The 24,366-nt window shown below is 28.3% G+C and overlaps 2 protein-coding genes across 2 annotated transcripts; both read left to right on the top strand.

Moving 5' to 3' along the window:
• The first annotated feature begins 3,116 nt into the window (after window positions 1-3,116).
• LOC105211514 (odorant receptor 49a-like) lies at window positions 3,117-5,233 on the top strand. The gene is made up of 4 exons (XM_011182964.3): window positions 3,117-4,161; window positions 4,245-4,446; window positions 4,757-4,912; window positions 4,988-5,233. Exons 1-4 carry the CDS (start codon window positions 3,389-3,391, stop codon window positions 5,039-5,041), a joined length of 1,185 nt encoding a protein of 394 aa, XP_011181266.2. The 5' UTR covers window positions 3,117-3,388; the 3' UTR covers window positions 5,042-5,233.
• Window positions 5,234-6,062: 829 nt separating this feature from the next.
• On the top strand, window positions 6,063-12,606 carry LOC105211492 (guanine nucleotide-binding protein subunit gamma-e). The gene is made up of 3 exons (XM_011182932.3): window positions 6,063-6,292; window positions 8,966-9,107; window positions 12,228-12,606. Exons 2-3 carry the CDS (start codon window positions 8,995-8,997, stop codon window positions 12,331-12,333), a joined length of 219 nt encoding a protein of 72 aa, XP_011181234.1. The 5' UTR covers window positions 6,063-6,292; window positions 8,966-8,994; the 3' UTR covers window positions 12,334-12,606.
• The last annotated feature ends 11,760 nt before the right edge of the window (window positions 12,607-24,366 follow it).

The raw sequence follows: 24,366 nt of genomic DNA on the forward strand, positions 1-24,366 counted from the left end.
AAAAATTTTGCTTTTGACATTTATAGTTTTAAAACAAACTCATATTAATAAGAAACTCAAATATAACAACTAAATGAATATTATATATTTGCAAATTTAAATCATAAATATGGTTGTTTTAAAGTAATTTTATTTGGTATTAAATTTTCATAATTTTTGTGAATCAATTAAAATAATTTAGGGATAATATATACACAAATATATTAAATAATAAATATACATGTTTACGTATGAATGTAAAGAACATAAATGAAATAATATATACTAATTGATTCATGCGGTTCATCAATATATATAAAATTATAATAGAGAACATAAAATCGAATGTATTTTGCAATATAAGCGAATATACTATAAACCTAAACTAGATATTCTTATACTGGGGCTGAATAAAACATTGAACACGAAAATGTATACATACGTACCACATATTGATATAGTTGAACACGATTAAGTGTATTTAATTATATATTTAAATACTTTAAATATTATATATTATTCTATTAATTAGGACATTCATTGAAATTCGGAAGCAAATTTTAAAACAATACCCACTAAAATAACTAACTCCTTCACAATAAACAATTAATAGTGAGAAATGCATATATGTATACTTAAGATTATAACAGCGATAGATTTTGATAAAAAATGAAAAATAAAAGAAATTGCGTTGCAGAATTATTAATACATGCATATTCAAGTATATTTACATCGCATTCTATACGAGTATATATGTAAATATACACATATGTATGTATATTTATTCATATTCATATGTATGAGGCATCCTGATTTAAATTTAGATTTCTTAGTCAGTTCTGTATCAAAAGAGTATGTAATTGATTTTTAAGTCAAAGGAATGGACCTCTAATAATTATCCTATGGCTAACTTAGTGTAAACAGCTAATATTTTGTTGATATATTCTCCATATATTCTCCGTATTTTAAATGTAATGTTTTTAGAAAACATAAGTTTTTATAGATTAAAAGAAGGATTAATATACAAAAGATCAACTTATTATACTGAAGTAGCCTTAGTACAATCATTTGCATTGTACATATAGAATAACAAAGTCCATTTCTTTAGCTTTAGAACGATTTGAAAAAACTCCACATAACGATTTTAAAATGTGAATGTTTGATCAAAATTATGAAATATCTAAACAATCACAGATTATATTTTCAAAGAAAAATCCTTGATTGCGTTAAGTTATTTCATATGCCGAATCAATAAATAAATTGTAAGGGCAATCAAAAGTTTAACACCAAATGGGGAAAATAATGCCTAATTATATGTATATTATTCCATTAATGAACATTTCAATAACTCAGTAAAGACTAAATAAAGTGTTCGAAAAAATGTTTTACTCTAAGATTTTCATAAGGATAAGGAAATAACAAAATACATATGTAATGAACAGCATTTTCCTTTATTAAAATCATGCGAAACTAATCAATTGATGAATATTTATTTTTTAATTTATATTATAAGTTTCCTTCTAAGTTCAAAACCAATTATTAAAATAAGTTTTAGTTCACATTGGTCATTAATACAATGATTTTCAAAAAAATTGTAATTAAAAATTATTGCATAGTTAAAGTTAAATTAATATACAAATTATTATTATTAATTATTTGTTTTAGACTATTTTCGAAACTTTTATATTTGCTTTTATTATTATTTTTTATCTTGTACATTTAAAGTCAATGAGCTATGGGTCTATCGCTTTGCTACTGTCAGGTTTTTATGAAAATTAATATAGCTAGATAAAATGAAATAGCTCAGGTAAGAAGAGTTTATAACCAAGTATAAGCCATTATATTCACATATGTACGTGTCAGGTAAGTTGAAAAATTCATATCGTTTTTTATCAGCATATTTGCCGTCGTACGCGGCATCCACATTGTACAAATATTACGATATATCGATATGTCTACACTTTCCATTAGTTTTTATAGAGCGTCAGCTATTTCGATTAAATTTTTTAAATTTCTTTCATATTTTCTTCCATAACATGACCTAAGGTGCATTAAAACACTTTTCGGTATTCCGAATTGCATTAAATAATTTTATATACGAATTTTCGAATGCATATATTTAATAAAGTTCTTTAAAGTACATACATACATTGTACATTAAAGTACTTTAGTCCTTTACTGCCATTTAAATTTAAGAAAGGATATTTCGTGAGATAAATAAAAAATATAAATTAACATATGCTCCAAATACTAATTGAAGTGGCATACGAAATTTTAATAAAGTGTTACCTATTTCTGTAAATGTTGCATATTGCCTTCACACAGTCAGCGCATTCGCGACTTGGCACGTTACTGTTGACAGTAATAACTTTGAAGTTGTAGATAATTTCGTATACCTAGGCACCAGCATCAACATCAATAATAATGTTAGCCTTGAAATCCAACGCAGAAACACTCTTGCCAACAGGTGCCATTATGGAGTGAATTGAAAAGTAAAGTCCTCTCTCGACGAACAAAAACCAAACTCTACAAGTCCTTCATCATTCCCGTCCTACTTTATGGTGCAGAAGCGTGGACGAGGTCAACATCCTATGAGACGGCACTAGGAGTTTTCAAGAGAAATTTTCCGGAGGATTTACGGTCCCTTAAACATTGGCAACGGCGAATATCCAGACGATTAATGATGAGCTGTATGTGTTATTCCACGACATAGACATATTTCAGCGAATAAAAAGACAGCGGCTATGCTCGCTAAGTCTTGTTGTTCGAATGGACGCTCCAGGTCTGAAAGTGTTCGATGCAGTACCCGCTGGTGGAAGCCGAGGAATAGGGAGACCTCCATTCCGATGGAAGGACCAGGTGGAGAAGTACCTGGCTTCACTTGGTTGGTATTACCAATTGGCGCCAAACTGCCAAAGGAGAGATGCGTGGACTCGGCTATAACCGCGTAACCGTTGTCTACGCCAGTCTAGAAGAAGATATATATGTAGTAAATAGAATTAAATAAAAGACATATTTAATCATAGTGGTTTTCTAATCGCTGCAAATACAATCAAAGAATGTACAATATTATTTTTTACTTATGTAATTTTGTTGTTTAAAAAAATATTAAAAACTTAAATAATATGTAGGGAAAATGTTTTGATATTTTAAATTCCTTTATACTATATATGTACTAATGCTTGATATATATTGATATTACGATGTCATGGTCAATGGATTCTTTCAGTATTTATTTAAAATTCTCTTTTTTTAAATATGTATAAAAACCTCAAATGTTTTAACCACAAACTGACTACATAATTAATGTACATTAGACTCGACAAAATTATATAAAGAACCACTTCGTCAGCACATGCGTTTAACGATTTAGTACTATCTGCCGGGACTAAACTACACAAGAGTTAAAATGGATTTTGTGCATTTTTTCTGGTTTCCCAATGCTTTATATCGCGTAGTGGGTTATGATTTTCAACAATTGGCACGAGCACATTGGAGACAGGTGATAATGAAGGCGTTTCTAATATTTACGACTATAAGTGGTATATGCACTCGCATCTATATGCTTTCCCAATTGCGTGAACTGATTTTAAATGGTGACATTTTGAATAGCATTCGTTTGGGTGTATACATATCCTATGCTATTGATTCAAATGTGAAATTTTTTGTATTTCTTTTGAATGCACAACGTCTTCGTGTTATATACCAAACTCTGTATAATGAGTACCCAGTGACACCTATTGAACGCAAATTATATCAAGTTGATAAATACAGTTTCAAACGTGCACATTTAATGATGGTTGTTTACTTGTCGGTAACAAATTCAATACTTCTTGGACCAATGCTCCAGTCAATTTTTATGTACTTCGTTAATTTATTTCACTATGGTTATGCTGTAGCAGAATTTCCGTATTTGCATCCAACGCCCGTGTTATATAACTTTAACTATTGTACGCCACATTATTACATTCTCATATATATCTCGGAATACTTAAACGGACATTTTTGTACAACAACAAATTTGGGTGCGGATTTATACGTGTGCACTTTTGCGGGACAATTTTGTATGCAACTGGAATATTTGGGCAACTCATTGGAAACTTATGAACCAAGAGTGGAGAATTCAAAGACAGATTGTGAGTTTTTGATGGAATGGATAAGAAAGCACCAGCTAATGTTGGAGTGAGTTACATTCTGTTTACCGATATTCTAATAAGCATAGCTATCTTTTAGTAATATCGCACATTTTATATATTAATTTACAGTCTATGCTGTGAGCTGAATGAGGTTTTTGGAACAACTCTATTATTTAAATTAATATCAAATTGTACTGTATTTTGCGCAATTGTTGTTCAACTGAAGTTAGAGGGCTTTGGTATCGGGTTTTTTAATTTTCTCAGCTTCTTTTTCGTTACTGTTGCCCAATTCTTTATGGTATGCCAATATGGACAGAAGCTGATTACCATTGTAAGTTTCTATATAATATGTTTTTACTAAGTGTCAGCGGGAGTAGTGGCGCTTCTGCCTCCGCAATATGGTACAAATTTCTATAGTATTTGTTTTAGAAAGAAATTGTATTATATAAACATGTATATTCTTACGAGGGTGGTTACATAAGTCCTCAGTTTCAATGACATTGTTCAGAAAGGAGCATCGCGGAGTCAAGTGTTTCGAGCCGTTTCCAAAAATATTTGTTTTTCTTTCGTAGGCGAAGAACTTATCAGATCACCCTCGAAAGTACCTCAAAGTTATTGTTATTTATTTTTTTTATTTTTAGAGCGAAGATTTAGCACTTTGCGCTTACAAAAATCGTTGGTACAATGGATCGCAAACATACAAAATCTTACTATTCAATATAATTGCGCGTGCGCAGAAACCAGTGAAACTGACCGCGAGGGGATTTCAACCCATCTCATTGGCGACCTTTCAAATTGTGAGAAGAAGATAAATGTATATAACTTTAAATAAAAAGTCACTGTGATCCATTTTTTTCCTCCTTATACCTTAGGTAATGACAATGACCTATCGTGTATTCGCTGTATTACAACGTGCTTTAGATTAGTATAGTAACCATATAAAATATTACGATAAACAGTATTATTCAATATATATGAATAAAACCTCAAGCTATGATATCTTAAAAAAAATAATTGCATCAATATGTGTGTGTGAAATATTTTGAAGTATATACGTGCAAAATTAATTTAAATTTAAAATAGATGAGACACAAAATTTTACACACAAATCATAAACAAATTACTCATTGGGGGCTATATAATAGTGAAAAATTTATGGTATAATAATTGACATACACATATGTATATATAATTGTAATTGTGTACGTATGTTTATTTTAAAGAGCAACAACTTATTTAAACTGGTGATTCTATTTAAGTATAAGCACACATAAAAAATAAATACTTTTTCTGCAATAATTGCATATTTTATAGTTGCTAAATGCTGTTCCATGGGCTTTTTAAGAAGAACTTTACAAATACGTGCATTTCTGTTACAAGGAAATGCAATTTGGTAAACCACGTCCCCATGTAAAGTTCCCAGTTAGTCGCTTAAAAGGGCGGTATTCTTCATTGTTTGTCTTGTAATTTCATGGCCTCCGTTCAATATTGCCGTTTCGTCTGAGTTCTATTCAATTTCTACGGGATCGGCAGGTAGAAACCAAGTTGATATTGTAAAAGAATCATCTATTGCAATTGTTGTGTCTGTTCATTCATTCTTTACAGTATAGTATATGGGTAAGCAACCGCGAAAGCTAGTTTGCTTGTTATATTCTACAATCATGACAGTGCACTGCTATAGATACTTCTGCAGCAACATTACCAGCCTTCAAGCCAACACTAGCACACATTGTTAAAGAATGTTTTTAATTTTTTTTGCTTTCGGCTTTTCGCCCTCTTTCAAGCTGTCGTAGTTGTGTGTATGGACAGTTATTGTAGACTATATGGACTCGTAAGCAATCAGTCGGCCGTCGTTCGGTAACTGCTAATTGTGTGAAATGTTCGTGTTACTAATTTGATTATAGTTTCTTATAACTATTGAATTACATTTTCAGTAATGTGTTTTTTATTAAATTAATGCATATAGACGTCGAGAGATCGCAAGTGACTCAGTACAGTTAGGAACAGCTACCAGTTTGTAGTACTACTACTGTTAGACAACTGCACCGTGAATTTTGAATATCAACGATTCTATTACAAACAAAAGTTATTATACTTTATAATTTTTTTAAGTGAGCATTAAACTGTTTTGGCGCGAATTTTGCAAAGGACAGAAGGAGTTATCATTTTAATCGCTGGTAAGTTATTTCAATATTCTTATATTATTTATATTTATATTACTTAATTCTTGTCTGTGGTATATATACTTACTTTCCAGAGGCGAAAGAAAACTAATAGTTCTCCTAACGTAATCAACATATGTATCTATGGGGTTAATTATATCGAAATTGATATGAGTATATTTTGATAATTAAATTTTTATCAAGTTCACAAGGACACAATATTTATTCAATTAAAATGTTTATTTGAAATGATACGAAGGAAAACTTCGCAAACTAGTTGATCAAAGTGTTTAGCATAATATATTCCATTCGGAAAAAAATTGTAAATAGGTTTAATATATTTTATGAATTATAAGCATATAGCAATTGGCCGTCGGAGCTATTTTCAAATTGATTTTTTCAGAAATAAATACTCCAATTGTACTGTAATAAAACTCACATACTTTATCAATTCAACCAAAACCATCGAGAGAGGAAGTTTTTATTTCGAAAAAAAAAACTATTAGTAATAAGATACAAATACATATGTATACAAATTTGATAGCATAATTCCAATATGTTCAAGGATATGAATTTAGATGGCATATATATTTTTATTAATTCGAACAAACACCAAAAAAATCAAACACTACGTTTCCGATGCAGAAATCATATCTCTACATTCTTTCCCAAAATATTGGATTGAGTTGAATTATATAACAATTTTTTCAAACGATATTGGTTAAGACTGTCGAACGACATGTCACCCCACGATGATCAGCGTAAATACATATATGCTTAACTATTGTTTGTGTTTGCATAACGGAATGTGCAAGCATTGAGTATTTACAAATGTATGTATATTCCTGATATGAAATTGAAAAGCCAAAAGAGACAACTAATTTAATTAAGACGTTTTAGGTTGCACTCATTACAGTGTTGCGATACTTTTTGTTTGAATAATTTGCTTGAAAGCTTTCGTTTACCTCTTCTACATGTATAAATACACAATATGTTTTCAATATATGTACAATGAATTATTTTTATCGTATTGTTCCAACTGAAGTACAGTTGGGAAAGGATCCCATGGAAGGTATCCGTGGATGTAGCATGACGTATTATTTTAGGAAATAGCCAGTAGGCGAAGAAATATACACAAATCCAATAAATTACTTGTTTGAGTAGATGGATTGTTTTCTTTTACATATTTTTGTACATACATACATTGTTTATCAAATGTTTGGTTTCGCGGGTATCTTAAATGATGATGTTAAATGATTGTCTATATAAGATATTGTCGCTAATTTTGTGCTTTTAAAGTATGAGAGTTCGGATTTAGTTTGCATAAAAATTTAATGTTGTCAGTCACATATACATTAAAATTTTCCAGTCCAAACAGTTTGATGGTTACTCTCTTCTTTTTTCTATTTTTTTCTTATCATTGCGCATGTCCAGGTTTAATGAAGTATAATTATTAGGGAGTAAAGAAAAACTTAAGGTTTATAATGAAATACTGAATAGCTCTATGGAAATTTTACCTAATCCAGCTTGTTTTAGAACTACAAAACACTAAATTTGAGAAATTAGAACAAAACATAAATGGACATACATATTTACGTATAGTGTTTAGTCGTTCGCAATCATTTCCAAATACATTGAAAGAGTTGAAACGCTTTAAAGCAGTTATAATTAGTGTGAATTCATATGTAAGTTAAAGCATAATAAAATAATCACATTTCATCAAAAAGTTGCTTGGGTTAACCTATGGTGAGCAGAATACTTATATACAGGAATATGTACACGCGCGATAATTTGTATTTGACTGTACGCGAGTACAATGGAAGGATTTCTATTGTATGTTTTGATGGGTCGCTGAGCTACTTTCATTTCCTCATCTGTGCTTATATACTGGTGGATGTTGGCACAATTAATGTTTTGGGCTTTTTTGTACGAGTATATTTAGTCTTGTTGCCGGTTTCAAGTTATTCCTTGAGTTATCCAGAAAAGTGCTCCGTACTTCCAACACAAGACATCAAATAAAAATCTAAGAAAAATTGGAGGTGGAATAGAGAACTCCGTGTATGAGAGAATTTCCAACAAATATATAACAGCAAGAGAGTTCAGTAACTGTAAAAGTGACAACTATTTTGTTATACGCTTTATGTTTTACGAGAAATTTTACAGTAACACTGGGTGTGGTTTCATGGATATGTAACTATGTAGCATATATGAAAGGATTTTGTGTGTTCTTATGCAAATTGGTTTATCCTTGTATGATGTAGATGACCACCCATTTTAGCTCCAAAATGTATTATTTCTTTATATATACAAATATTTTTAATAAGTATTAACTGCTAATGCTAGCCATATTATCAAATAATAAAACCTAGCACTTAAACAATTTCTGAAGTAGAATTATGTGGTGGCATGCGTTGTGCAGTCAATTATAACAAAATAATAAACATCAAGACCTGGCCCAAGAAAATTAGATTACAGGATTAGAGTAAGCTGTAAAGCCCAGAGAGTTATTGCGCGTGCCTTGGAAAGCAAATATTAATATACGTATGTATATGTACATAAATTGGAGATTCTGTAAATATTTTTGAGACATATGCATCGTTGCTGTAGACAACTTATACGTTTACTCTCAATATAATGGCTCTCAATTAATAGATACGCTCTTATTTTTATTTCTCAAAACCTTTCCAGGGGTGGTATGTGGATAAATTTGAGCCGTCATGGATCCCAGTGCTCTACAAAACATGGATCGGGACGCATTAAAGAAGCAAATTGAGAACATGAAATACCAGGCATCGATGGAACGATGGCCGTTATCTAAAAGTATTGCAGAGTAAGTATTTTAATTTTCACAATTAATACATAGTTTCATGGAAATTGAAAAAATATTTTTGCTATATGTGAAACAAATAAAAATCGCATAATGAATAATATGATGTGTGTTAAAAAGTGGAGTGAATAATATTTACACGCCTAGAATATGGTTGAATACATTATAGCTCTATAAAAAAAGTAATGAGTGTGTGCAATACCAACGATTTATACTAGCAAAGGCTTATGTATTAACTAGTGTATGTAATGAGAACACATTTTCAATTCATCTTTCAGCAGATAAAATGTCTACAATGATTGGTCAGTCTATAAAGTTCGCTTTATATGCTTTGATTAACAGAACATTTAAAAAAATTTCAAAAATTCCTTAAAAGTTGAATCTGATAAAGATGTGAAGAACAACAAACACATGCAGAAAACGAATGAATCTGCACTAAAATATAAAACAATTCATTTAATTCATTTAATTCCTATTATTTTAAAATTATATGACAAATGCTTTGAAAAAGGTCCGTATATTTCGAGACTATTTTTCCATCATTTAAAATGCGTATACGAATACTTAAAAATACTACTCTTGAATATTGATTAAATTTTACATAAGAGAGCACTCCCATGATTTATCGTTTTACGTGCCTTCTTTCTTAAACATGCCAAGCCAATTTGAGAGTGCTTATTTGATAATTTTTCATCTTTCGATTTAACTATTCGAATTAATAAGAATTAGTATACATATATATAACAAATGAATGCAAGCTTTCTTAAATCTTACTTAAAATAATTTATTTCAAGTAATATCGATTATTGTCAATATTGTCTATGTATTGACATCATTATAGCATTTTAGATACGTTGAGTATAAATATAACGCGTTTTTAATGACTAGTTTTCATCAGTACTGCTGATGATAACCACACCATTGAACACTTCAGAAAGTCAATGATGATAAAATTTGCATTAAATAATAATATTGAATTTGTACAGACTCCGAAATTAATGCTTTGTTCTGGTTGGACAGCAACTAATTTTTATTAACACATAACACACAAACGAGAAGAGAAGCCCATCCAAACATGATGTACTAGCATCGATGTAAATCGTGATCATATATTATATATTCAATATTTTGAGAAATCCATCCAATATCCGAACACACATATATGAATATGAGCTGAAATACAGTTGAACTTCCATAATTTGAACTGATCTAACTCGAAGTTCTCCATAATTCGAACTATTGAATTGGCAATAGAAGTCAAAATTCATACAAATTACCTTTTTTTTGTGGATTATGGTGATTCGAGTTAGAGAAGTTCCACTGTATTTCAAAAAAATATATTGTATTTGAGGATACATTTTCTTGCTTTCACATAATTATAAAAGTATGAACATGCATTGTGCACTTTTCTTGTTTTAATAACATGGTTGCACACATTGAATACATTTCCGTTTATTGTCTCACAAAATAACATACACTTCCATAAATTCAAAAGTTTACATGTGCCTTTACATAACAAACATTTGCATACATACATACAAAGATATGCGCATGATTTTGTATTTACTTGAGGATGGTTAAAATACTCGCCCTGGTGTTAATTTTAATAATAATAGTGTTAATTTAATTTTATATGCAAGCAAATGGCTTGTAAGACTTCATCCATATGTATATACAAAATTATTATAATTACATATTATTATTTTTTATTTCAATTATCCTATTAACAAAATATGGAGATTATTAGAGTTCACATTTTGCTTTGTATTAAAAAAAGTTTTTAGTATACAAAGAAGTGTATGAAACAAGCGTATAACTGACCGTGAAATTATTGTTTTATGCAGACGTCTGTAACTAAAAAAGTAAAAATTTTATTATCTTAAGGTTCGGTATATCATATACATATGCACATTATTTTCTTTTTTTGTCAAACTTAAGATTCCTTTAGTCTTTACACTTGAGTGATGAGGTCAATGAGTTTGACCTCGTTTGATGTTTTTATCCTACGTATGAACAAAAGCACCACCGTACGGATACAATCCTCCCATATTTTACACTTCGAGGTTTAATATCTATGAAGTGAATGAGAACAAAGGTGATATTAATAGATGATTTAGTGTCAGTGTGTGTCACCTTCTACACTCTAGGGTTATATAAATTAAAATATATTTATATATATCTTTATATATTTGCACATATACACGTATATTTATATATTTGACGAAGAAGGGCTAAAAATAATGTTTGATTCAGGATTTTATTTATTTATATTCCACAACGAATAAAGTAAGAGAGAACTGGTTACAAATTGGTGGAACTTTTCAGTATGTGTATGTTTGTATAAGGTGCACACGGTCAGGGGGATTTAGTCCTTAGGGGGGTTCTAAATCCTGTTGTAATTTGCAAGAAATTTAATCCTCACGTTTTTCAATATTTGCATCTAGCTGGTCGTTCGATTCTTTCAATGAAAATATTGGCAAAACGTGACCAATAGCAACACAAAAGAAACACAAAAATCGTGTAAGCGTTAATATGAGATGAAAAAACTAAATACCGTGGATAGTTAACGTATGTGATTGTTCAATACGTCTTCTGTGGCTTTTAATCATGCTACAATGATATTTTGTGCTAGTATTTGTTATTATTATTTGTTAATAGTATGGTGGTTACAAAGTCGGTTAAGACGGAATACAATCAATAGAAAAAACAATCTATCTATATTAAAGTTTCTAGCATTGGACACCGGAACTTAAATTTCAGAAAATATGTTTACTACTTGGAAAACTGAACACAAATGAATTGAAATTCATACCATAAATATATAATACACTTAGGTATTTTAGAAATAGATCTTAGATATGTATAATCCGATCTCAATTGAAATCAATTCATACAATAGAGCAAAGTTTATGTTTTTGTGCATAAATTATTAACCGTGGTGATATGTAACTTTAAATTATAATGAATACTATTTATTTATTCTGTATCTATGAACACTTGTGCACTATTAACATATAGAGTGCAATGATTATGGTATCTACTATCAAAAAGAAAACATATGTACTTTTTGCATGTACAGGTGTATTACTTTATAAAATACTTGTATATTTTTCATTTTTTTAGAATGCGATCTTTCATCGAGGAAAATGAGAAAAATGATCCTCTAATTAATGCCCCGGATAAGAAGAACAATCCTTGGGCTGAAAAAGGAAAATGCGTTCTTATGTAATATTATCGTAAACCACAACAGTACGAAGCCAACATTCATAAGTATCCCATTTATTACTACAATCACCATAATAATGCCACATGTCAGAAAAATTTTAACAAAAATAATAATTATATAACAAGGAAAGAAAAGAAAATAAAGCAACCACTACTAAGAATACAACCACAAAATATAATTAATAACTCCAATAGCAACAAAACAAATGTGCATCGATCAGACAGCCATAATGCAATAAACTGTTCTAAAGAACAAAATTATTATAATAATTCGTTAGACTCAGAAAATCTTCAACAGCGAAAAAGTCGGTTAAAATTAAAGGAAGACGTAGATGAGATTGAAACAGAATTAGAAATAGACGACTACAGTGAAAGCGAACAAGATGATAACGATGAGTTCTTTCTAAATACGGAAAAAGTTAGAGTATGCCGTGATAACAATTATTACAATAATAACAACAATCATTACTATCAAAATTATAATTTAAATTACAACCATCTAAACGTGCATTCGCATTCCAAAACCCAAGAGTTTATACATCAGTTAAAACGACGTAGCTTACGAGAAATCTTACAGCGTCCAACTCTCATACAAATTGTCGCTTTTTTCATGTGGTTCCACGGTAAATTTTGGGAATTCTACTATGAAACACTGGCACGACGGTTACAGTAAGCAACAAGGAAATGTTCAAAATAAAATATTCTATTTAATTTTCGTATATAGGTTTTTAGGTTAACAACGCTTTGATATAGTAAACGAAGATGAACAAAAGTTTTACTACTGGTTAAAAGCCTTTTGGAAACTGTTGTAGCTCTTCCCAACACATAATAAACATATTGCTGGAAAATTACATTTGGATAAGCATCCTTCGTCAACATAGTTTGTAGTTTCTAATTGCTCGATTTACTAAGATAACTGAATCATAATAACTAAGATGCTTAACTAAAATAGAACCGAACACTTTCTGTTGCCACTAGTCGCAATATATAAATTAAATTATATTCCTAAAATAGCGGCTAAGAAAGCTTTATGTATTCAGTTTATATACATCAATTAAACAAAATAACAACATAATTTTTTCGCGTCATCTAAATAATAAACCAAATTAAGTGTACCAATTACAAAATAATATTCAAATCGAAACCTTAGATATTACTTTATTCAAATGTATTAATTGCTAATTTAAAATTATGAATTCAACTAACAAATTATAATAGTAATAACTATGTATTTATTTTAATGTGTTTTTAATAATTATTTTGTATAATGCTATTTATTCTTAAACTTTTTAGTATTTTGCTTTGCACCTTCACTTGCTTTTATCATTTCAAATGTTCACAACACTTTCGATTTTCCAATATAAGGGTTATCTTATAAGTACATAATATATAAATCTATACAACAACAAACCACCAAATATTCATTGAAATGAAATTGAAATTATGTTTTTAGAAATCCTAAGAGGTATAATATTAACATAATACTATTAAAAATCGGAAGAATGATAAACACAAAAGATACGACCCTTATCCCACCCTGTTTGTTAGTAAATTGAAATAAATACAAATGGAGAAAGTGGTGTAATTAAAAAATCTATATTAACTTTCAAGAATGCAGCCTTACAAATAAAGGATACAGATAAAGAAGTAAAGTCTTCTCTAAGGATGTTTTACGCTATCAAATCACATTTACCGTAACTAAAAGCAAATAATATGTGTTCATTAAAAAAAATTGCAATTGAAGAAATGTATTATGTACATTTGTTAAACCTGTTATCAGAGTGAAAACATGGGTCAACAAATTTTTAGAATTCTATATAAAATTAAAACTTCGACATATATATCATATATGTGTATCTTAATAGAATATGAACGCAACTTTGTTAAATCAAGGTAAATAATTCACTATGATTTACTTTTGTGTGCTACGTGCCTATCAGTAAACAAAAAATGAAAACTTATATTCAATACTTTAATGAAATTATGAAATGCAATCATAAAATAGTGAAGAAATACTTTTCTTAAAATTACCTCATTCCTCAGTCGCTATTTACATTTTATTTATAAGTAAATTTGTCAATTTTGCCTTTATTACTTTAAATATATTCAGTACTTATTGTAAAAAACAACTACAATTTTATAAAGCGCGAAGCATTTCTTAAAATTTTAATAGCTTCTTAAAAAATTAATATAGTGATATTTATGAAATGTATGTTATTTGCTGATTGTTAGTAGATAACCCAGGGTAGACTTTATAAATATTTCTAGCATTCCAGCATTTTCATTCTTCAAAGAAAACTTTGATTTCGAAATATATATAAAAATATTCAAATAGATCTAATATGATAAAAAATACTTCAGTTCTGAAGCGATTTAATGTAATCGTTGTTTCCAATGTTACTAATCAATTAAGAGAGATAAGTAGCAATTGAACTAAGTTGAGACAGTATGTAAAGGCTAAAGAAGATATTGATATTGCAATACCCAATGTAAACATTATTTATATTTAATAATTATAATCATACCTAATAAAAATTTCAGCATTATTCGAATAAAATTCGATAGTTTCAATGATGTCATTCAAAGTCAGATGTAAATTAAAAGTAAATTTAATGAACAGTAGAGGCGATAAAACAAATAGGAAAATTTAAAAAGTTCATAGTCTAATATATGGATTACGACTAAATAAAATAAAACTTAATTATAAATTAATAAAAACGGCCAAAAATAAGTTATTATATATCAAACTATATACATACATAAAATATATAAAGAAAATAAAGAAGTTGTCCTTCTGGTATATGTGCACACTAACAGATATTTATATATTTTAAGAGTTATCAATTTGTAAATGTATCACAAAACGTATTAGTTTGCTTTCGTAAATAAAATATTAAGGTTACTCAATGGAATAACACAAAATTAAAATCATATAAATACTTAAAGACAAAGGAGCTAGTAACAATAAAAGTTAAGTCAACAAAGAGACTTTATAAATTCTACTTTTTTATTAATTATTTATAAATAGCAGCTATTTACAGATTTTACTAGGATTTCAGGAACTTATTGGTTAATCGGATAAAATTTACGCAAAATTGGAACTAGCGTAAGGAAGGAAATACATTGAAAATTAATCGAATTTCAGTTAGAATAATTTATTTTGACGGTCAAAAATAAAAAGAAAACAAACAAATACAACTGCAATTACAAACAAAACAAACATATATACATAAAAAGTAGTTGACAAACAGATGTCAAATTAGTGATCAGTACAACAAACTTGCAAATTCTCATCCTTAGCAAAAACACGAAGGAAGAGTCGTCATAGTTTTAAGTCAACAAAGCAACAAAATCACGAAATAGTATGTAAAGTAGGCTTACAAAATTTTAAGGTTTATTAAATAAAATGTAGTGGAAGTACTTAACAACTTTTAATATTGGATCTTGAACATAATTATGAAAATATGTACGTTAAAAATGTAATAATTCCAAGTAAAATAAGATGAGAATTTTAATAAATATGTGTGACTATAAAAATACTAATAGTTTAAGGGCTAAAACACCCAGAGTTACGTTGACATCCACTAAAATTACTAATTGTTAATGGAGAGTTAATTGAATATAGAAATATTATTAAGATTATTATTAATAACATTAAAAATCAAAAGGACAGGCATGTAATAAATACATATAAAAAAGGTACCGAAATGTGTAAGATGTAAAGAAATCTAAATTAAAAAAAAAATTAAAAAGGTGTGTTTTGATTTTCTGAACCGTTGATTACAGTGATGGGAGAATTTATAAAATCGAATGAAATAATATAACCCAAGTGTTAAGTTACAGCAATTTTAAATGTATTAAAGTTATAAAAAAATATTTATAAAATAATAAATATTAGACACATTTCAGTAGAAAAAATATATTTAAATTGGTTAAGTAAGAAAATAAGTATTTAATAGTCACACATATAAGATATTACAAAGTAAACAAAAATTATAATCTTCAACAATACATAACTTTCCGTGATCTTAGTAATATCGTGCGAAAACTTACGAGGGAATAACTCGGAGATGAAAAATATTTGTTTATATATAAAGAAAGTCAATACTCTTTGGAAATAATTAAATAAGGGTCTGCAATAAAATTGAAATATGGAAATAATGCATATGATAAGAAAAATATTTGATTGCAATGAAAAGAGTGAAGTACAGATGCACAGACTGTGGAAATAAGGAGGAAATGATATGGTGCGAAAGATTTTGTGAACAAAACTGCCAAAATATAACCACAAACTTATAGCAAAACTTATAGCAAAAGGTATGAATTAAATGGTCTTCTGCAACGGCAGATTTTCATATTCGAACACACAATTAACAGTGATGTTGAAAATAGTATTGTATAGATGGAAACCTTTTTATTTTAATATTAAACAATTAGAGAAATGATAACAAACATGATTTGACAATTAATATGCAAATATGCATTTAATCAACAAAAGAACAAGAAATGTACCTTTAATTGAAAAAATTTAGTATATATAATTTATATGAAACTTATGCTGTCGTAATGTCACATTAAATGAGTTTCTGTCTTCACAACCAATCAAAGTCGTAATAAGGTTGCTGAAAGCTCTTATGAAGCCATGGAAAATAACCGTAGTAATGTTGTAATTTGTGAAGTTGGGCGACGATTGTTATGCACGACCTGTCACTGAGCCAGGTTTAAAACGTGCATAGATGAGGAGTCAAAACAATCACGAATAATCGCAGCATTAATGTGTGAAATCTGTGGTAATGATTTTGAGCTTGTAGGTGAGCAAATAACCGCTAGAGTGATTAAATTTTCGTCATCACATTTCCGAGTAAACTATATACTTAAATTTTTTTTTTAATAATTTAATACCAATACACAATATACAGCAATTTGAAATTTATTCAGCGTCTCCAATAAATATTTGGAAGTTCATTTGAAGATCGCAGTATTTCAAAATTTTATTAATATAGCGCAAAAATCACTCCTAGCTGTATTCCAAAATATATATAGTTTGACTTTTTATTGGCACGTTTTTCTGCTCATAAATTCTTTTAAAAATAAATACTCAAAGTTTATTAAACGGATTTTAATGTTATTATAGCATTCATAATTAATTTAACGGAGAATCATCCTCGAAAGTTGAATATTAACTGTGGAAATATAAACCAGTAGGATATAAAATATTATTGTGTCATTCCACCAGGTATGTTTGGGGAACATACATATATGCATTCAACTGATCTGATTAATAATGGAAACGTTCTGTTGAAGGCACTATAGCCATGATGTATCACCGTGATTACAAGGAGTAAAAAAATAATGAAGCGAAAACAAAAATCTTAAACATTTAAAAATTAATAGATCGGAAAGTAAAAATTAAAGAGGTAGTAATTTAACCACTTTACTACTCTAATATTTAGATATTTAGTGACATAAGTAATTGTTGGACTCTCCGATTATAATACACGATATTATTAACAGAATTAGCAAAAATTATCAATTACTCTGCATAACTATGAAAATAATAGAAATTAAAATACCTTTTCAAAATGTTACATTCTCATAATATTCTCAGATATATAGATTTATGATTACATGTAAACTCCAAGCGACTTGCATGTTAAATTTCTATAATATTATGCATTTTGCATATATATTGAATGCGTAATAGTAGCTGCTTGAGCTTAAGATTAATTATAATTAAGAAATTGATTGATATTGAAAGTTGCCCAAATTTACCAAAATAAACTCTAAAGAGTTTCTTTGCGGTCAATAACATCTAGACTGCGAATCAAAAAGAAAAAAACTTTGTTTTATTTAACCTATAGATTAATGAATTCAACTTAGAATGAGTAATTATACTTTAATTAAATATATATATATATACATGCAATTACATAAGATAGTGATGAAATTTTAACAAACCCAAAAACATAACAAATTATATAAAAAACAGCAGTCGTAAAACTCTATAAAAAGAAACAACAATTTCAATTAACATACATATATATAGTAGTACATAATTATTAAGAAGAAACCTTATTTGTGTGTATATTATATACTTATATTATTATGGTATATACCAGATAATGACCGAAATTCAATGATCTACAAAAAAATTTAAAGCACTCATAGAAAGAATCATATTTGAATATGAATTTTTAATATATAGTATAAATGATGGCTACAATTTTAGCCACTCTTAAATAAAAAGAAAAACGATTTCCAAACTAGAAATACCCTGTAACTCATAATGAGTAGTAAAAATTTCACCAGGAAAACAAAAAGGTATTCGAAGTAAATATTTCGAAACTTTTTAGTGAAAAGCACCTTCTTAACAATTAAAAAAACCACAACCAAACAGAGTAAGACTGCGTTTTATTTTCTACCCATAATCGTAAAGAAATTGTGAACATTACAAATTAAATCTCATCAATAAACATATTCAAAATATCCTTCAACTTCCCAATCCAACATATTGCGTCATTAGTTTTTATTATTGCCGCATGGATGTAAGAATTTAATTTAACTTAAATTTTATTTTATTTGGTATATTATCTTTTTTCAATTATTTTATGTTATATAAAACATTTGAAGTAGTTAAGCTTAGTATAGCAATTTATATGAATTATAGATGGTATACATTTTTTTAACAGAGTGGTGAATAGATTCTTGGAAGCATCATGTGATAAACTGGATTTTATGAAATTAAAGCTGAAGTGAGTATTCAATATACAGATACAAGTATTATAAGATAAAAAGGTACAATTTACGTATTGGTTTTTGGGTTTTAAATATAAATTTTCCATTACATATCCAATTTCTTATTCTATATATATAACTAACTTTTGGTAGCTATCCTAGCGTCACCAGGAGCGCGACACTCCCATGCGTTCCATATTTCGATGTTGACCCAATGATGCACCTTTGGAGGTCACTGGCGGATGGTTTGGATGCACTAGGTGGAAAGAATCCAATTTATATATGTTAGTGCTACCGAGCACTAACTTTTGGTGCATCCAACATCACGATCACCAGGAGCGCGACAATCACCAAAAACCGATTTTTTCACTTTAACGCGCTGGAGAGGATCGGGTGCGTCCGGGTGGTAGCTCAAACGCTTTAATCTAAATTGGATGCATATTATTTTGATATCCTTATGTACCTTTGACAATGAGAATAACGCATGTACAAAACCCTTTATCGCGATATGTTGAAACCCTTCAATCGCATGCAACTTCAAATTGATTCCTCAGCACAAATATTTTTATTGGGAGCGGTGGATGAACTGCAACCAAATACAAAATGTAATAATCTGCCAGACAATTTATGACCTATTGTTCACAACAAAAATAAATTAATTGAGATGCAAGTACAAAATAATTATTTGGATCATAGCTGATTTAGCAATCCCGATACTTTGGCGGAAAAAGATTTTAATGTTGACAACATTAACTTCAAAATACAGCAATTGCTATAACTTTTTTCTATATTTTTAAATAATTAGTTATTCCATAAATAATTTCACTTTATCTAATAGTTAACCAGAATAGAATTTAACATATAATACGTATACCTTCACCACAGCAACGCTAGGCCCGGCTACTAAGTTAAATTAAAATATACTTTGAAAAACGTTTTCATTTTTAACTTTCAGAAATAAGGAAAGGAGGTAAATAATGTAAAACATGTAAGTATTGGTTTGGGAATATTTTTAAACATTGTTATTTATGTTTCAATTAATTTCAAAGGACAGGTGTCAACAAGTGACAAGTGTAAAATAAAGACATACTTTGTTTGAGCCCTACATAATATTTAAATGTAATTCCGCTGGCCCAATCCCAATCAAACTATAATATGTTCAAATAACACCGCATATATTTTCTTCATTTAATTCTTCCATATTCCTTACATAAAGGATTTAGATAAATTTTGTTGACAGATAAATCGATCAGTTTGATCGGTATCGGCACAATTAACGGATACCGAGTTCACAAACTCCTCCTGGTGAGTACAAGGAGCGCAAAACAATTCAACAAACTCCTAAACTAATTGTTTGTATTAAAAACTCATGTGATTAATATCTGTGTTTGTAAAAATATTATTTTTCAATTCTGTTATATTCTCCAACCCGTATAGAGAAGAATAAACAACACTTTTCGATGTACTGAATACTGAGTGTTCTGTGAACTCATGAATGCTAACGTGTTCAGTAAACTCAACTTACTTGTAATTTGCCATAAGTGCATACCTTCAGTATCATAATTAAGTTATTCGAATTTGAAATTTTTTTACCATCTGTACTTACGTAGATTTCCCGCTTTATAAAGAAGAATAGAAAAACATTACTTATACAACTTAATATACTATTTTTTATTAGTCTTTTTTCAATATTAAATTTTATATCATTCCAATTTTTTTTTAACTCACTCATTTTCTCTATTTGCAATTTTTCATAATGTTGTGTTGCTGTATATGCGTGGTTGTGTATGTAAGATACATAATAATATTTTAGCACAGTTCCTGCTATTAAGAAATGTCCTTTATATTTTTCTACAAATATTTTCTGTATTTTATAAAAATTAAGAATGTGCCCTTATTATGTCAGCATTTAATTTTTTTTGTATACATATGTGCTTCTGTTACTTGATATTTTCTTTTTGTCAAAATTTTTTCATATATTATGGTTTCAAGAAAGGAAATAAGATGAATTTAAATAATATTTATTGTGCGAAGTAAAAGTTCACGTCCACGTTAATGATAACATTACTAAATGTTATATCAGCAATTACCACTTAATTATTTAATTAAAATTTCTATAATACGAATAATGAAAATAAATTAGTAATGAAAATTCACTGAAGTGCTTATGTAAAACTAAAGTTGTAAAAAATATTTTCAGTGTGTAACATCTAAGCTGAATCACATTAAATTTTATGTTATTGTATGATATACAGTGGAACTTCCCTAACTCGAATCACCATAATCGGCAAAAAAAACTTCGAGTTAGAGAGACTTCAAGTTATAAAAATTTTCATTAAAACAAAAATTTTTCGAAAACATAAATTTTTCTATAAAATATAGATTTATATACAATTTTAATTACATATTTACTTCGCATAACATTTTATTTAAATACGTTAAAATATATATTTTTAATTTTGTTTGTTGCACTTGGCTATTGTTTGGCTTTTAACGTCTGGATAGCTTTTGTTACCTGATTTATGAAATCCATTAGATATTTTTTGTTCGCCTCCGTATGATATAGAGGGACTCTCTCTCTCCAAAAATTCTGCCTCCATAGTAAAATTTAAAATTTTGTATTATGTCTTGATCGAAAAATTTGATTTATGAAACGAAATTTGACTTCTATTGCCAATTCAAGGGTTTGACTTATTGATAACTTCGAGTTAAGAAGGTTTGAGTTATGTAAGGAAATTTGTATGAAATTTGATTTCTAAACACTATTGCCAATACAAAAGTTCGAGTTATAGAGATCTTCGAGTTATAGAAGTTCGAGTAATGGAAGTTCCACTGTAATTTGAAAACTAAAACCAAACTATCCATCTACGAAACTGTAATATATAAAATAATGTTAAAGTAATTAACATAATCGTCACGTGCACTATTTAAATGTAAATGCTGCTTTTATGTATAAGTACATAAAATTGTATCATAGTGGATAAGTTAATTACACAGTTTTGATAATATGTAGACAAATATACATACATACATTCAAGTACAAAGAGACATTACAATTAACTCGGAAGTAAATAATAATTGTTTTTTTATTTTAATATGCAAAAAAAAAAATGTATAATGCAAATTATGCATTTATTATACTTATATATATACACATCCACTCATTTTAATAGTTATTGGTTTATGTAACTATTAAACATATGACGAAATCATATTTTGATTTGAATTAATTAGGTTATTAATCGAAGAAGTCAACTTCATTAATAATTTGGTTATAAATTTTATTATACACACATATATGTACATATATTAGTTTTCTTTGTTTTATGAAACAAATTATAGATAGGTGCAGCGCTTACATGAACACATGTGTTACAATCCACTAAACTTATATATTTAGCTATTTTATTAAAATTATCAATACCATCTAAAATGCACATTGTGTATACATTAATTCACATGAAAGTATGTGAAGCCATTTTTCAGTTTCAGTGTCATTCGAGTTGGTGCATATATTGTTGTACTTTTCTTATTTAGTAAACATCACTTTAACCTGAAAGAATTATAATATCATATACGTGTATGTATGTATCATAAAATAGTAAAAATAGTATTCATCTAGTAAATAAATTTATTTGAACATGGGTGAGAAATAAATGACAATATTTTAAATGGATATATTTAATGATTTATAATAAAGGTACATAATGATATATAAAGTCAATAACAAACAATACGATTTAGAACCTGAATTAAGGTATTTATGTAGGAATGAATGATAGTTGGAAAATCTAACGAATTAATTCTAAGCTATTCAAAGTAAATTTCATAGATTATATAAAAGTACTGGCAACTTAACATCTTCAAGCAATATGCTTTCGTTCGATCAGTTGTTCCATCCATTTAGTCGGAGAAGTGTTATAGAGTATGTTGTTGGCCAACTTAAAAGTAATTTCATTGTCAGTTTTCATTTTATTTTTATTATTGAGAAAAAGTTAAAACGTTTATATTCGCATCTTCAATTTCTATGTACAAGAGATAACCATAATTATGTACAGTTTTACGCGTCTTTAAACAATATCGAAAACATGTATCCTTTTGCTATAGTTTTTAGTAATTTTACTTGTACACATTTTAGTGTTCGTACATTATATTACTCAGTCTTACTGAATTGTTAAATTTTATAATCAATCCCATATCAAGCCATTCAAAACATTTTATTAGAGTAATGATGCTTAAATATGATCCTCTTATTTACGATTACTTAACTTGTCAGTTTTCTAAATTGTGAGTTTATTCTCGATTTCGTACTTTTCTTTCATTTCTTCACCAAACATAACCACAGCCAATCAATATTTCATGTCATTCTTCTTTTGGTATATACATATATAAATACATTAGTAGCATTCATCTTATTTTAAGCCATTGTAATAATATTAAGGCTTCGTTTCGGTATGTTTTACAAGAAACAATTTCTTTAATTCGAATCAGTGACAGTATTTATATGAAAGTACACTTAAAACTCTCGTAAATTTCATTTAATGCAGTAATGATGTGATTATGTAAATCATAAGGAAAACTATTAAATGTAAAAATTATAATTGCTACATATAAATATTTGTCCGAATCATCTGATTATGAATTAATGTAATGTTTTTTCATGCAACTATTTAATTATATCATATACAGTTGATCTCCTTTTTGCACGGTTAACTGGGACAGTAAATTACTCGTGTAAAAAAAAACCGTGCAAAAAAAATCAAATTTTTATATAAAACTCACTATTGGGACCAATTTAAGAAAAAAATCGTGCAAAAAATAGAAAACGTGTAAAAAAGATCTAATTTTACATGAAAATCTATCTATTCGTACAGTGAGAATTTACACTGTTGTTGTTGTTATAGACTTTTCTGGTATTATACATATGTATGTACATATTACTGTTAGAAGGAACAAACAATAACTATTCTGGAAATGGTAAAAAATAATACATTTCAAAGTTCCGTCATTAATAGCTGTGTCTTCTTCTTTCTTACTTCTTCATACAGCTTCATTTATTTGTTTACGTATTGAAATTGTTGCAACCTTTTCATTGGCTTTCGAATCTAAGATTTGTATTTTTTAGTTTAAACCTAATTTAGAATTTATTAAATTCTATTAACAGCAATGGATTTGTGACGTATTGACGTATGGAATTTTGATTTTATTGCAAAAAAGTATACAATTAAAATAAAAAATCCGTGTAAAAAAAGTAAAATCGTGTAAAATTGGTATCTTGAAAGTGTTCAAAAACACCGTGTAA

Source organism: Zeugodacus cucurbitae, chromosome 3 (genome assembly GCF_028554725.1).
Source record: "Zeugodacus cucurbitae isolate PBARC_wt_2022May chromosome 3, idZeuCucr1.2, whole genome shotgun sequence".
Lineage (NCBI taxonomy): Eukaryota > Metazoa > Arthropoda > Insecta > Diptera > Tephritidae > Zeugodacus > Zeugodacus cucurbitae.